Genomic DNA, 17,033 nt, shown 5'->3' on the forward strand with positions numbered 1-17,033 from the left:
ATGGGAAGTATGCAGGATGATTAACAGAGAGATCTACAGTGTGTATTAGCCGTTACGTTTAGTCAGATTTAAGGCGAGACACCCCAGGCATAAACATTTTTTTCACGCACTGGTCAATTTTGAGATTTTGGGCTATTTTGCTTCCATAACATGTCTTCTTTCAAGTTAGCGGAAAGAAAAGATTCATTTAACTACACTTTGTCTATTTGTGTTTGTAGATTTCTCCTAAATTCAACCAAAGTTAGAATTAGATAATGGCTCATTTGCATATTTAAACATTTCAGAAAATGTGTAATGCAAACAATTGTTGTCTAAATGTAAGTAATCAAGTGGGGAAGTTTCCTGGTGATATCTATTAGTTGAAGATTTTTACCCTATTCAACTGTGGTGTCTTGCAAAATTTATAGCAATTTACAATCCATAACTTTAAAGGCTGTTTTCTCAAAATTAGTTTTTCTCGTACTCTGAGCCAGAAATCTCCACTTCAGTATCACTTTAATACACTAAACTTTCCAATTTCATTCCTCTTTATATTCTCAAGGTTTGTACAGAGGCGTTTGTTCATATATCATTCATAGCCTGATTTAGACAAAATTGTTTTCCTAAAAACATGGCGAAAATGGATTTTTATGGCTGTTGACACAGTATTTTCTGATTTATGGAGTAATAAAAATAGATTCCCTCTGTAATAACTTTGACTCTAATATTTCAACAAAATGAAACAATTTTGAACCTGGCTTTATCCAATGTTCAGATTTCTGTTCTGGAAATGTATACAAATTAGCACATATTTAATAATAATAATGACTCATTTGCATATTTAAACATACTTCAGAAAACTTGTAACACAAAAAAATAATTGTCTTAATGTAAATAATCAACTGGGGAAGTTTCATGGCGATATCTATAAGTTAAATGTTTTTACCCATTTAACCTGTAGTGTAATGAAGCACAACCTGAACATTATTATCTGAGCACTATAAAAAGAATAAAAATCCCAATTACCATCCTTCTAATATCTGTATATACATGATATCTGTGTAAGTCAAATTTTCAGTTGTTGAAAAATGGTTATATTGGATTATATTTGGAGTTAAACTTGGAAGCCCCTATGTGTAGGATTTGAAAAATCTTGACTTTGGTGATTGCTAGTGATAATCTCAAAAAAGACACAGTGTCAGACAGCAATGCATACTGATAACGACCCCTCTCCCCCCGGTGCATCCAGTCTGGAAATACAGAATAAAGGGCTGAAACAAAACTGCACCATTTTCACCAAGATTGTCTAGTTTATCTTCAAGCAGAAAACATTCCCTCAGGATAAGTGTAATGGTGCTGTAAATGCATAAATAACTAAATATAGGGGCTAAAATAACCCCAAACTGGCCTCCTTACCTGACAGAGTTGATCATGGCTCCACACCCTGCTCTGTGGGAGTCTGTGTGGTATCCATTAGGGATGGTCCAGCGTCCAGACTGGCTCAGTACAAACTCTGACCTGCTCCCCGGTATGGTGGTCCTCAGCGGGCTCCCTCCTACTCCAGCCACGGCTCCAGCTCCACGGAAGGCGCTCTCCCCAGCCGTGGGATCATCACCTGGGGAGTCCGGTCCGGCCTCGGCCCCTTCTTGCTCCTGAACGGTTGCCAGCTCCAGCTCCAGTGGTTCAGGCCCCTGCAACAGCGCCCTCTGTTGGATGAGTGGCGTCAGTGGCGCCTCGAAGCTGACGCAGCTGTCCGTCTCGTCTGTGAGTGACAGCACGTCCAGAGAGTCCAGGCTGCTGTAGCAGGTCCCGCCCCTCAGCAGGGCCGACTCCACGATGCGCTCGAACGTGGAGCTGAAGCCGTCTCTGTTGTCCATCCTGCCCTTCTCCCTCTCCTCCTCCATCTCCCTCTCCTCCTCCTCGTCTTCCTCCTCCTGAACGTCGACCTGCTCAACAATCTGCTCAAATACCGAGCTGAAACTGTCCTGGTTTTCTCTCCCGTCGCCCTCCTTCTGGACCTCCTCCTCCTCTTCCTCCACTTCTGTGTCGGCCTGTTCTACAGTAGTCTCGAAGTTAGAGCTGAAAGTGTCCAAGTGTGTATGAGTCGCCCCCTCGTCTCCTCCCTCCTCGTCCTCCTCGCCCGCTTCATCGTCATCTTCATTCCCACCTATGCCATTTGCCAGTCTGTTTCAATGTGGAGAAAGAAAAGAAATAATCTTTAGCATATGACTCAAACATACGGCGGTTTCTTTGTTGAGATCAGCACACGTGCAAAGCAGATCATTCATATTCATTGCTGAAATCATTCTTCATTCAGGAGCGGTACGCACAATGGGAAAGTATTTCAGCTTGAATAGCCACACTGACAATTGAAGCATGATGAAAGATGAAAAAGCACTGTCCAATTTGCTACTTTGTGAATAGCTGGAGGCTCATCTCCTCTGGTCTGTCAAACCTCCACTGTTTCATTCCTTTTATTTGTGACAACATGAATCTATTGAAGTGCTCTGTGTTTGCCTCTGATGGAGAGAAATAACTCAACAAATTAGTTTAATAAAGAGTCAAACAGCTTAATGTATGCATATGTTAACCGTATTTTTGTATTTCTATGTTAATGTATGTCTGTGCATTTCATAAAACCACCAATCTTATTCATTATGTATTTTATTTTATCTACATTTACTCACAAAGCAAAGCACTAATTAATAGACTTGTCTCTGTCACATTTTGAGCGGTTCACCTACTGCCCTTCACTATCTCTTTGCTGGTTTAAAATTGGTTTACTGGGTCCTCTGGCTCTTTGAAAATCAGACCATGTTGTTCCTGTTTGTTTTCCTCTCAGCTCGTTTAGTTGAGGCTTTTTGCCAGTTTCATTTTGTAAAATGCAAATTAGGTTAATTATGTACCAGAGAACCACACTGAGAAAACAATTTGCCATTAAAAACAGTCAGCACGGAAAAGTGGCACTCTGTTATGATACATGAAACATAAACACCCAAACCACAAAGGGCAGTTTAAGGCTACTATAAAAAGTCTTAAAGGGAGAGTTTGGGTGTTTTGAAGTGGGGTTGGATCAGGTATTTATCTATAGTCAGTGTATTACCTATAGTAGATGATGGTCGGCACGCCCTCAGTTTGGAGAAACAGTCTATGTTTCCAACAGGGAACTGAAGCTGTTATTTATGCAAAGGCAACCAGACTCCATTGGGAAAAAAAAGGAATTTTACCTCGCAGAACAGAGGAGTTGCTGGTCTACCGCTGCCTCGGTCGGTTAGTTTGTTTGTTTTATTATGTGACTTTGGTTAGTTCCGATTCACCACAGTCACACAATGACACAAACAAGCTAACCGATCGAGGCAGCGGTAAACCAGCAACCAGTGTTCTGCAAGGTAAAATTACATGTTTTTTCAATGGAGTCTGGTGGCTTTGGCGAGAGCATAGATGGATACAACGGCTTCAGATCCCCATCGGAAAGGGCTGTCTGACGGCAAAGGTAAACCAGATAAAACATTCTAAATATAGTGTACACTTAAACTGATATTGATTTTTTTAAGTGAGCTTTTCTTTTAGGTGGCTAAATATGTTTTGCTGCCGTTCCCGTCCACAGCAGTACATCGCTTTGCTCCTCTGCTGGTACTCCTGTCTGTTTCTCCAAACTGGGGGCGTTTCAACCGTCATCTACTGTAGGTAATACACTGACTATGGATAAGTACCTTATACAACCCTACTGCAATACACCCAAACTATCCCTTTAGGGAAGTGTGTGTGTACATGTGTGTGTGTATCAGTCTGCAAGACGAAAGCTAATAAATTGCTGGTTAACAGCTCATGTGGTACTTTGTGCATTATTGTACCGATCTAGTTTTAATGATTCTAATGAAAACACGCCGTAAAACAGAAGAGGGTGAACGTTGACCTGCTGGTGGATCTGAGGGGTGTAGGGCAGTTTTAATTTTATATCATACTTTCACACCTAAAGGTCAAATACACCCTAACAGCAATATATATCTTGCCAGAGCCTCAACAGTAAAGATGATATAGTGAACTAACCGCCCAGCTTGTTCAGGGTGAGTTGCCTCCTCCTCCGTAGACGCTTGCATCTCTTCATCTTCCTTCCCCTCCTCTTCTTCTTTCATCCCCTCCACCTCGTGTGTTGCCTCCTCCCCCGTTGAGCTCACCTCCACATCTACGCATCCTTCGCCTCTCGTCCCTTCCCTCTCCCCCTCCGCCCCTCCGTCTGTCTGTTGATCCTCACCGCTGCCGCCATCTACCCTCTCCTCTTTCAACTCACCCTCTCCTCCCTCACCCTTTACTTCTTCCCTCCCCCGTCCTTCCCTGTGTGCCCCCTCCTCTGCCTCTCTGATCTCTTCTTGTTGTTTCCCCTCCTCTATCTCGTGCTTTGCCCCGGCCCCCGGCTTGTCCTGCTCCGCCTGGCTGTGTGTCTCTGTGGGTGAGTCGGTGTTGGTGGTGGATGTATTGGGCTCCACTGGGCTCTCTGGTGGGGTGGGAGAGGGCAGAGCCTGCCCCTCCTGGGTCATGGTGCTCTTCACTGAGGGGGGGCGGCTGTCCACTCCAGTCAAAGATGAGGAGCTTCAGATCAGCAGCTAGGGAGGTCGCTCTGCAGAGAGAGGGAGAGGAAAATCAGCATGAAATGAAGACAAAGCACCAAGTGAAATGAGGAGGAGGAGAAGGCAGTGTTATAAAACGACTATAATAACTACGGCAGACACTGATACAGTCATTTGATTATTTCTAGCCTTAATTACAAGTCACAGAGGTCACCTTCGATAAAAGAACAGCTGTGTGTATGTGTGTGCTAGAGAGAGAGAGATGCATATGTCTGGAACACTTCGTCCTCTGCACCAGATGATCCCAAAACAGCTCTGAAAGGAGGGCAGGAAAAGGTAGATAAAGTAGAAAGCAGAGGGATGCAGACAGACAGACAGATAGACAGACAGACAGGCAGCAGCATAGAGAGGGATTTGTTTAATACAGCTCAACTGATTCCTGTCAAAATGATCCCACCAGCTCATCCGCTCTCTGTCTATGTGGAGATTTCACAGCTGAATAACTAACTATCTGTTTCCAATCCCCGCCGTGCCCGCGCTTTGTGTAAATGCGTGATGGTAACCTGCGATTTAAACATGTATTCTAATAGTCTACTGTTACTCTCACTTGCACTGTTGGCTGAGCAGCCGAGACCTCTTTACCTCCTGATTGAGGCTCAAGGGCAAATGCTAATGAGCAGCTCTTAATTACGGTTCGGCTGAGAGCTATGATGTTTGAATTAAGGCAGGCTGATTTATTATTCTTTTTATGAAAAATAAGTTTTTTCGTGAGTATAAAATATGAAATTATTCCTTTTTTTAGATACAGTCTGATGAAGTGTGTGCAGAATGTGATTAGTGCTGAAAGGATTAGCTGTTTTGAATTTTGATGGTTGATTAATTGATAAGTATTTGTCATCATTTAAATCACGCATCATGTTCAAGATCAAGAATGAACTTTCAGTCTCATCTTTTAAGCCAACATGGACGAAAAATCCTTATGCTGCTCAGAACTGAGCCAACTTTATCTGCTGAGGTGGATTGTGTGGTGTGATTGAAAGCTCCAGAACAGCTTTTAATGGACCTTGTGGTGAGATTGTTTTGCCAAATGCTGTTTCCAAGGTCAAGAATGAACTTTCAAACTCAATCAATTAGAATGTTTATCTATTTGATTTTACATACATTTGTCATATTGTGCTATCTATCGCTATCATAAAGATATTCTTGTTAACAAAAAGACATTGATTTCCCAAACCAATAAATAATAAAAAGTGAAGCCAATGTGGAAGTGCCTTAAACTTGCGTTCTTTCTAATATCCAGCAGGGGGCGACTCCTCTGGTTGCAAAAACAAGTCTGATTGTATAGAAGTCTATGAGAAAATGAGCCTACTTCTCACTTGATTTATTACCTCGGTAAACATTGTAAACATGAGTTTATGGTCTCAATCGCTAGTTTCAAGTCTTCTTCAATACAGCATGATGTTCATTTAGTAAATGATGGTCCCATTTAGAGTCAAATAGACCATAAAGCAGGGTATGCTTTAGGACGTTGCTACCTTGTGATTGATAAGTCGCTACCACGGCGTTGTCCGGTCTGGGAGTCATGTGTGTTTTCGTCTTACAACTTTAACCCTTTCACAGTGTGTTTTCAGTTCATGAAAGCTAATTGTAACATTTTGATCGCCTAAAAATGTCTTATTCGGCGTTCGATTGTACTTAGCTCCACCCTTTCGTTTCACTTCTGGTTGCAAAAAAGCAAGATGGCGACGGCCAAAAAGCAAGAAGGCAACGGTCAAAATGCCGAACTTGAGGCTTCAAAACGGCGGTCCACAAACCAATGGGTGACTACGTCCACTTCTTATATAAAGTCTATGATCGTTACATATTTCCTTTGTCTGAACTGGCTTTTATGTGATGTAACTGCATGGAATAATGGTACAATGTCAGGATGCAATTCTACCCCTTGATGATGAAAAACAGCAACAATTCTGCAATAATCCAGCAGTAACTCAAATAAAGTGTCTATGTATGTAGTTATTATGACACTTCATTTTGATATGGCATCTGTCAAGCTAAAGTGCATCGAGCAAAACAAATGGCGAACATTTTATTAAGCACAAACCTGCATTAGTGGAGTAGATGTTTGGATTGTGATATTGTTGCAGAGTGCAGCCAGACAGCAGCCTGATACAGATACAGTCCTTCGCCACATTACATCTCTGCTCTGCTGAATCATCCCTAGCTGGGGACTCACAGAACAACTGCAGTAACACGTTTACTGGGATTCAGAGCTTCTCTGATGGCACGCAGCTGCAGGTATATGGACCTAGTTAGGCTGAAATTATCATACTGAACCCTGCTAACAACACTCTGTGCTTTCTCAGGGACATTTTTTATCATTTCTGCTTTATTTTGATCAAACTGTAAAAAAAATAATAGGATCATGATAGAGAGGAAAGATTTGTGGCAGGCTAGGATGCGAGCCAAATGTGTATCTATGATGTTGCAAGTGCTTTGGCTTAGCCCCCTGAGCACGAGGACACCGCAGAGGCTCTCTAAATGTTTCATCACAGCTGCAAAAAGATGATGCAAATTATGCAGAACCAAGGAAGTCAGGCCAATTGCTCCCTTATTTCAAAGTTGTCTCCTAATTACAGAAGACCTTAATGTTCTCACCCAAATGCAATGGTAGCATTTAGCTGTCAGTTTCAATCCCTGTGGCAAATGGTATTGTTGGAGCAGTTAAATCCCAGAATAGGCCAACGAACGCCTTAAATCTGGTTCTCAAACTTTTTTCAGCCAAGGACCTAGCCTATTTTTTACACTTCTATAGTCTTAGGTGAAAGAACAACCCAAGAGAAATGTATTAGAAAGATATTAGGCATGTATGAAACATATTTGCAGATTCTAAGAGTTATAGATTTGTTGGATTAGAACGTAATCTATGAACTAACCCAGTCGCCAGAAACAATGTTGGCATTGTGCATTTCTGCAAACCACGGATACGTTGAATGTTGACATTTCTGAACCGAAAAAGGTTTCATAAATACATTTCATATCAGCCTCGTATCACACTTGCAGAAACGCCACGTGGTTAACGTTGTGAAACGATTGGTCAGGTTCAGGCAACAAAACTACTTGGTTAAGGTTAGAAAAAAACATCATGGTCTGTTAAAATAATAATGTACCAACGTGACATAACTACCGGCCTCAGTGGACTTTCTTACATAACGTTACGTAAAAAGCGTGACGTCAACTTTTTACTTATGGTTTCACACGGGACACAAAAAAGCTGTGGGTCACGCACATACGAAAGGTTTTTACAGGTGCTGGATCAACACAAGGCAAAAAATCTGAAAACAAGATCCGCACACTGCATTGGTAGCTCCCAGAAATTTGAATGAAGCAACGTTTCAATCTAACAGAGATCTTCGTTCACACGGGACACAAACAGCGGCCTCCTGTGTGAAAGTCCAGTGTTTGTTTGACCTATCCACCACATCTCCCACACACCATTAGAGGACTTTCGTGCTTATTGTACCATGAGGAGGTGCAGAAGTCTAGTTTTCTCTCAGAACACTTGAATTACAATATGCTGAAAGGTTATTATGGAATTTTTGCCCAATGATGCCAAAAGTAATCTACCTACTGCCACTTTAATGTTCTCACCCAGATGCAATGGAAGTACTCAGCTGCCAGTCTCAATCCCTGAGGCAAAGGTTATTGTTAGAGCACTCAAAGCCAAGAATAACCCAACGAACACCTTAAACTATCATCCTCCTCATCTTGAATAAGTGAAAAGTGTCTCCTATCACTCTGAGGTGTACAGGCAGTGTAAAAAATACAGTACAACATCAGCAAATATGTGTTTGTTTATGTGTGTCTCTGCTTGCATCTTTTAATCCTTCTCGCTCTGACTGCTGTTGAGAGCGTGATGATCTCAAAGGACACTGACTGATCCGCCAACAAATTCTTTCTGCATACTGTACGTGATCCCTGATTGGCTGACTCATTCTTTTTTTTGCAAGAAGATGCATGGGAATCGTTTCCATTACAGCAGACAGTGTATTATTCCATCTGCGGATCCATCAATCACATGGCACTTGGCAGCATGGATTGCATATGATTTATTAACTTCACACTGAGAAAGGTAAATCACATAAACCGTCAATAAATGTAAAACTATTTTCATGATTAAAATCATTCATGGATCAGTGATTAGTATGAGCTGAAATAATCCTAAACTCAGGTACTGAACATTTGGAAGATTTCCATCTGAGTCTATTGGAGCTACACGTGTACTAGGCGTATGCAAACAAGCCCAATTTGCATCCATTTATGCGATTAAACAAAGATGCATTTGCACATATTAACACACAGTTAAATACACACTAACAGAACAGTGACACATCTCCATAAATGGAAACAGTGAGCCGTTATGAAACCAGACATGGAAAGTGGGAATTCTCTCTCCCTCTCCCTCTCTGTGCATCTCCAGTGTCCTGTTTTTCTCCCACTCTCCTCTCTTCATCTGTTCTACATTATGTTTTCTGCTATCTCATAGTCTAACGCCTCTCGCTCGCTCTTTTCTCTGTCTCAGCCTCTCATTTCACAATAATTGAGGTAAATGGGTCTTAGCCAGCAGAAAAAGAGAAGACTGGGGAAGTGAGCAGCGTGAATCCTGCTGCTGAGGAGGAGGAGAAGATGTGCTCAGACACCTCACATGATAGATGAAGAAAAACATAGAGAAAGGTGTGTGTGTGTGTGTGTGTGTGTGTGTGTGTGTGTGTGTGTGTGTGTGTGTGTGTGTGTGTGTGTGTGTGTGTGTGTGTGTGTGTGTGTGTGTGTGTGTGTATGTCTCAGTCTTTGTGTCTCTATGTGGCTATCAGGAGAGACTTATTGCATTCCACTTTTGTCAGCAGAACACTGGGGCTCTTAAACCTTATCAATTTCCTTTAATTGCGATCGGACCATCTGCCAATCATGTGAACAGCACACACAAACACACACATCTGACGGCATGCCCATCCATCACCAATCAAGTGAGGATGACGTTGGATAAAAGGCCAAGTCGCCATTAAATAGCTCTTCTCTGTCTCCGGTGCCTTTTATATCTCTCTCTATCTCTCTGCCTGTCTCCCTCAGAGACTCAGACATACACACACACTCTCTGATACACACACACACATCACAACGCATGCACATAGACACGCACCGTGGCGTAATTTATTGATCCCCCAGACACAGAGCCGCAGTCCACTGGGACTCTCCAGCGATAAGCATGACTGGTCTGTGTAGGCAGAGAGATTCCAAAGAAACACTACTGAGATACTCAGACTGGAGACATCAAAAATGAGAAAACAACACTTCTCCAGAGCGACAAAAGTCTTACTGGAATAGGAAGCCCACTCAGCTCTGGCATTGCGTCCTAAAGTTCAACATTATTCAACTTTAAAGAGAACCTATTATGCTTTTGTGCTTTTTCCCTTTCCTTTAGTGTGTTATATAGTTTTTTGTGCATGTAAAAGGTCTGCGAAGTTACAAAGCCGAAAGTCCACGCTAAAGGGAATTACTCTCTCCGCAGAAACACTGCTCCTGAACTGCCTGAAACGCCTTGCTTGAAGTCCCGCCTTTTCTTCCGTAACGTGGTGATGTCACCAAGTAACACATTTGCATCAGACCTGCCTAGCGGCTAGTTTGGTACGCCTTCAAACTAAGCTAGTTAGAGCGGAGCTGGAGCGGAGTCCAAAGAGTTGGTTCGGTTGACCAATAACAACAGAGGGCAATTTAGTATAACATTTCCATAAAGTTGGGGAGACACAATTTAAGAAGAATGGTCAAAATCAAAGCAGAAGAGGTCGAGATATTCTGACTTATTGCCCTTCGAAGCTTCAAAAACACTCGTTCCTAATTTCCCATAATGTAACCAATTGTGTATACAGTGTTCCCTCAGACAATTATTCCCAGCGGCCGGAAACATTTTTCACATCGGCTGTTTAGTTGTTATTCTGAGTCTGAGATATTGAGAATTTCTGACAGCTACAATATCTTCATCACTTACTGTAAAGAAATGCACAAGTCAGCAGTTGCAATTCTATCAGCTCTATTAGTAACATCATGACTTTATATATAAAATGTGTGTTTCCTTACAAGCAGAAAAATATAATAACTGGATACTTTTGTGCCTTTAAGCAGGGCCCTTAACGCCTTTCCTATTCAAGTGGAGAAGATGCACCAAAGAGCATATATTGGCAAAAAGTGAAAATCAATTGTTCGTTCCACTGCAACATCAGCACCCGGCAGCAAAGCTACCCTTCCGCCATTTTGGACTGAAAGCGACTACCGGATGCCAATAAAAATGTCTGCCTAAAGAGTGCTGTACAAAAGTAAAGGAAAAGTATTTCTATTCTATTGTCCCATTCTACTGAAATGACCTGTACTGAACAATAAAATGTTATAAATATAATAAGCATTTTCAGTCCAAAATGGTGGCAGCTACATACTCTTTGACTGCACCATGGCCAGATGTTATCAGCAGTGACTGAATGTGACATGGCGCAATGGAGAGGATTACCCAGGATTCTCTGGGAGTTTAACGAATGACGGAGCTACACAACAGGGAAGAAAATCATGTTGCAGGTTTTCTGACACAACATGATATGACTTGCAATATTGCAATATGAAGTGAATAAATTACAGCCTTAACATTATATTAAAGAAACTTGTGTTCTGCATAAAAACTTCTGTCTATCTATCTATCTATCTATCTATCTATCTATCTATCTATCTATCTATCAATCTATCTATAACAATATCTATCTATCTATCTATAGCAATATCTATCTATCTGCAATACTGCAGACTCTCGTGTAGGGCATCACCGCACCACCTTTCACGGAGTTTAAGTGGTGGAACAGGCAGCCAATTGACCACTTTTAACTTGTCTGGCCTCATTACGTTTGTAGTGCTGCCCGCATTCATTTTATACAACAACAAAAAAAATCATTTTAGAAGTTCTTTCGTTTGTGCTGTGTGCCACCATGAGGGTTTCTTACCGAAAAGCACTGCCACAGTATTGACAAGTGTTGTGAAGACATTGACAGTGTTGGTGCTCCACTGCATGCAGTCATTGACATTGAGTCTAAATACAAAACCAGTACAGTGTTACATATATATATGTATATATTTTCTTTCTTTTTTTGCACTATTTTAGCTTTAATTAGAATATGAACAGACGGTCATGAAACAAAAAAAAACTATTTGCTTTCAAATCCAGCCAAAGATGTCATAATAGACACCTTCACCACCACCTGGACAACCCTCTAAATACTTTCATAAGGAGCTAATTAGTAATCAAAATTAATTTATGAAGCTATCAGCTGAATACTGATGGATGCTAATCAGATCTGAATAAAGACTTCCCTCCTCCTCTCTTCATTTGTCCATCAGAGAGATATAACACTGCAGTCTCCTACTATAAATGACCTACTGACCCTGTTCATAATATGCAGGCTGGCCGCAGCACTGGCCAACACGCACGCACACACACACACACACACACACACACACACACACACACACACACACACACACACACACACGGTGCAGAGATAAAGTCACCTTTCAAAAATGCTGTTGTGTCACAAGCACAGATGCAGGCACAGAGGAAGAAAAATCATTTCCTGGCCATTAGCCTGGGACAGGAAAGCAGGAAAACACTGAGCTGGAAGTAGTCCAGGGTGTTTTTCTAGCCTGCCTCTAAGTCACACCATTATGACCACTGAGCCTCCAACAACTAGCCACACCATCAGCCTACTGGAGCGTTAACATTCAGCCAGCTCCCAAATCACCCCAATATGTCACTTCTGTGCTGTCAAGGTCAACCATCCACTCACATTTTAGTCACTCTAAACACTCACATCTAAATACACGCTCACAGTGATGTGGTGATCTATCTTGTTTTTCCCAGGGCACTTCCATTTTGTCATGCAAATTCACTCTTTATACACACTCACAAACACACACACACGCACACAACATGCCCTTTCCAGCATCTGCAAAGCTGCATGTTCTCTCTCTCATTTTGGAATTTTAGTTTTAATATGGCCTTCACATATTTCCAACCCAAATATTATATTTTCTAAACACGGTTTGAAAGATAAATTCAATTTTTTTTTAAATGTTGCATCCTAAAGGGTTTTGGTACTGTTGTTTCTGATCAACCACCGTGTCGATAAAGTAATTAGAGGGATGAAACAAAGAGAAGAACGATAAGAGAGAGAATCAGGAGAAGAGAAAGAGATAAACAGTTTGGTCTGGAGAAGGTATGTCTGGATGTCTGACACCTTAAGTTCAAGATGATTACATTGGAGAGAGCTGCACTTTAGCCTGGGAGAGCCCACATTTGTACTGGGGGGGAATGACTTACAATGGATCGAGACTAGACATGCAAATGGCTATAATTAAGATAATAGTGACTTTGCTTTAGGGATGAAAAATAAGCTGCTATCAAACACCTGTTTAAAAAAAGCCACCCACATCCTGAGGCAAAGAAGCTCTTTCTTACACTGGGGAAACATTTTTCTATAATTTTCTAGGCTCTTAGACTGTGACTGTGGTAGTCAATGTTGGGCTTATAGTGATCTTATGGCTCTTTCTGTATTATTTTCATATATTTATTATTATTTAAATAGTAAATATACTAAAATGAATTATTTATTTATATATATATATATATATATATATATATTTATATATATAATAAATAAAAAAATAAATAAAAATAAAATAATAATAATAAATAAAAATAAAATAAATATTTTATTCTTATGGCTCTTTATGTAATATTTTTATATTTATTATTATTAACATAATAAATATATAAAATAAGTTATAAAAAATATGATCTATTATTTATTTATTATTATTATTTTTATTCTCATCTGTTGTCAGTATATAATTCCAATAGGGGCTTACTGTTACCTTTAAAATGTGCATAGGATAATAGTTTAACCTTTAAAATGCATAATGATGTGACTAGGCTCTTCGACTGTGACTGTGGTAGTCCCTGTTGGGCTTATAGTGATCTGATTCTATTGTTTTTTTATTTAATTATTTATGTTTCATTGTATTCTGCTGTATATGATGTGAATTTCCTTGGAAAGCATTTTGTGCTTTGGGCTTGAAAAGTGCTTTACAAATAAAATTATTATTATTATTATTATTATTATTATTATTATCATGGCTTTTATGTATTATTTTCTATATTTATTATTATTAAAATAATAAATATACAAAAATTACTCATTAAAATATATATGCATATACATAAAAATACACTTATTTATTAATTTTGTATTATTATTTTTATTTTTATTCTCATCTGTTGTCAGTATATAATTCCAATACAGTTACAGTTACCTTTAAAATGTGCATATAGGATAATAGGATACCCTTTCAAATGTATAGTGAGGTTACTATGTGCCTTGTTCTTATTCCAAAGTGTCTCCCAACACTCTTAAAAAGACATAAACAAACACCAGATAGACAAGGCTTATTGTCTCTCTCCCTGTGTGCGTGTGTGCGTGCGTGCGTGTGTGTGTGTGTGAGAGAGAGTCTCGCACAGCGCGAGACAGCCATGTTCTCCCAGCCTCCTCCAGCCAGTAACCATGACAACAGGATGTGCTGGGAGACACGGTTCAAGCTCAATTGAGGCCGGTTTGTCTTTTCTTTTCCTCCAAAATAGACGTTGTTGGTCGCGTTTCAAGACCGACTTGTCCTCCTAAAAGTGGAACGGAAACGCTTTTTTCTCTCTTTCTCAGGAGAGAAAACACATAAACACACCTCCATAATAATAAAACCCCACACGGCCCTATATATACTGTAGTGTATCTCAGCAGCCTACATGAGCTCCACTAACACCGCGGTGCTGTCCTGCAGCCTGCCGGTAAGAGGACAAAACAGGAGAAAAGCAGGACGCGTAAAGCTCCACGCAGCCTTCATGAGAAACACACTGAACTACATGATATGTACTCATGGGGCTCCGTCTATGTGCCGGTCAAACAGAGGGTCTGTTTCAGCCCTGCTAGCTTAAACATGATAACATATTAAACATATAACGTGTGGTTTGTTCACTCACCGGTGCGTTCAGTCAGCGGCTCCGTCTCTCTCCATCCACACCGGGGAATAACAGTGACAGACGGGCTCTTCTCTCCTCTTCTCTCTCTCCACGCTGCTCGTCCTTCTTCCAGCTGAACCCCCTCCTCTCTTCTCTTACTCTCTCTCTCTCTCTCTCGCTCTCTCGCTCTCAACGGTTATGATCGTGCGACCGTTGTTCACCGGTGTTGTCTCGGTATAGGGGGCTCGCGGGAGGTCCAGCAGGCGGCGGAGCAGCGATCACTGAGCGGATTGATGAATGAATGGATGGATGGATGGAGGCGTCCTCCTCGTCTCCTCCTCCTCCTCTCTGTGGTGGTTTGAATGGCAGCTGCAGAGATGGTGATTCCTCTCCTCGGACTGCTCTGGAGCACCCTACTGGGACGTGTCTCCAGGGCCTGTTGATATCAGACACTATATAGCCTGCAGTGAAGATTAGCACTGATACAAGTCCTCCTCTCTGAGTGACCACTGATGATGTAACTGCCCATGCAGACCTAGTAGGCTACGTGTTAAAATAACATTCAAATGGGTTAGACTTTAACTTTATCACAGGCAAGGCAAGGCAGCTTTATTTGTATAGCACATTTCAGCAACAGGGCAATTCAAAGTGCTTTACATAAGCATTCAAGAACATTGCGTCAAAGTGCAAAAGAACATTAAGACATAATTAAAACAATTATAAAAACATTAAAGATTAGAAAATAAAAACAAGCTAAAAATAAAAGCTATAGGATAGAAGCTAAAATAGAATATAACACACAAGAGTAAAAGCTCTAGTGCAGTATAAGATCATTATCTGGTTTAATAAAAGGCAGCAGCAGCAAACAGGAAAGTTTTAAGCTTTGATTTAGAAGAACTCAGAGTTGGAGCGGTCCTGCAGGTTTCTGGGAGCTTGTTCCAAATATTTGGTGCATAAAAAGTGAACGCTGCTTCTGCATGTTTAGTCCTGACTCTGGGGACACAGGAGCTGGGTGCAGAAAGGGTGTCAAGTGGTTCCCAGACTGAAGTCCAGGGATGCTTAAAAAGGAGCTTGGGAGGCTTCCAGGTTGTCCTCAGAAGAATGGGTTATTTAACTTGGCATTTTATTTATTCCACCAGCATTGGAAACACATGTTATTGTGGGGGAAAAGTTTGGGAATTGACCAGAAAAAACAATTGCTGATGATTTACAGACAAGTCAAATAGTGCTGTCCAAGGTCTAAAGTCCTGCAGCTGTCATATCCAGGATGCAGTATTGGTCATGCTGTAGTTTGGTCTAGATAGGAATTTGATGTCTGCAAAGGGAAAACATGACCCATGAAACAGTCAACAGTCTGCTTTTATAGATTTTTAGATATGCTACTCAAGTCATTTAAAATCTAATTATGCCCCCAAACAAATGAGGTAAATTCAAAGTAAGTCAACTTAGTGCTTGAATTATGTTGTGTAAGCAACGTAATCCCCGACAAATGATGGAGAGCTTCAGATTTACTTGGCATGATACAGTGCCCATAATATAAAATGTGTGTGTTACATTTTACTATGTCGTAAATCTGTTTTATTGTAACAGCAGCAATATGGCCCTGACCTTTGACCTTATTGTTAGCCGGTGATGTTGGTGTTTTAGGAACTAAGAATACTGTTTATTTACTGTAATTACTGTTAGCCAGGATAGCATTAGCAATATTCCAACAATGTAGGGCTGCATGATTATTGCCAAAATGATAATCACTATTATTTTGACCAATATTGAGATCACAATTATTCATTGATTTAAGGGACAAATATTTTGATTGTACTTTCACATTTAAATAAACAGAGCACTGCTTTCACTTCCACGCTGTGCTACGTTCCTTCTAATGTACAAATCTTTGCATCAAAATGGTCCTTATTCACAGCGCATCTCCTATACGCTACATATACATAAAATTGTATCAAAAACTTTTCACCCAAAATTAAATCAACAGAGCGCTGCTTTCACATTCACATAAAAAATACTTAAAATGAGGTTCTTCTTCACCTGAATTCACTGTATTTTTGTTATGTCCGTCTGCTAACAGGTAGCAGATGGGCAAAACAAATAATATACAGTATGTTACACTTCTACTCTGGACTGAAGTCACGATATTCAGGAATGTTTTTGGCTAAAGTGACGTCAAAACATCTGGATCGCCCCCTGCTGGCTGGCTGTTCATTTAGGAAGCGCTTGATTTGATTTGCAGCAGAGTTTTCTATGAGCGCAGCACGCAATTTAAACGTACAAAAAGCCCAAATCGTGATTGCGACCTCTTTTACCCGACGGTCCCGGTACCAAGTTCGGCTGCGCTGTGTGTTAAAGCACTGCCTTTAAAAACTTCATAAAATGCTGTG

At 40.7% G+C, this 17,033-nt stretch overlaps 1 protein-coding gene across 1 annotated transcript in view; it reads right to left on the reverse strand.

The window, feature by feature from the left end:
* The window catches only part of psd2 (pleckstrin and Sec7 domain containing 2), a 50,807-nt gene extending 34,021 nt beyond the window's left edge, over positions 1–16,786 (reverse strand). Inside the window, exons 1-3 of the mRNA XM_074647926.1 lie at positions 14,665–16,786; positions 4,030–4,597; positions 1,396–2,163 (exon numbers count right to left, since the gene is read on the reverse strand). Of these exons, the coding sequence (XP_074504027.1) occupies positions 1,396–2,163; positions 4,030–4,517 (1,256 nt within the window). The 5' untranslated portion in view covers positions 4,518–4,597; positions 14,665–16,786. The remainder of the gene's footprint in view (positions 1–1,395; positions 2,164–4,029; positions 4,598–14,664) is intronic.
* Positions 16,787–17,033: the final 247 nt, after the last annotated feature.

Source organism: Sebastes fasciatus, chromosome 10 (assembly GCF_043250625.1).
Source record: "Sebastes fasciatus isolate fSebFas1 chromosome 10, fSebFas1.pri, whole genome shotgun sequence".
In the NCBI taxonomy this organism is placed as follows: domain Eukaryota; kingdom Metazoa; phylum Chordata; class Actinopteri; order Perciformes; family Sebastidae; genus Sebastes; species Sebastes fasciatus.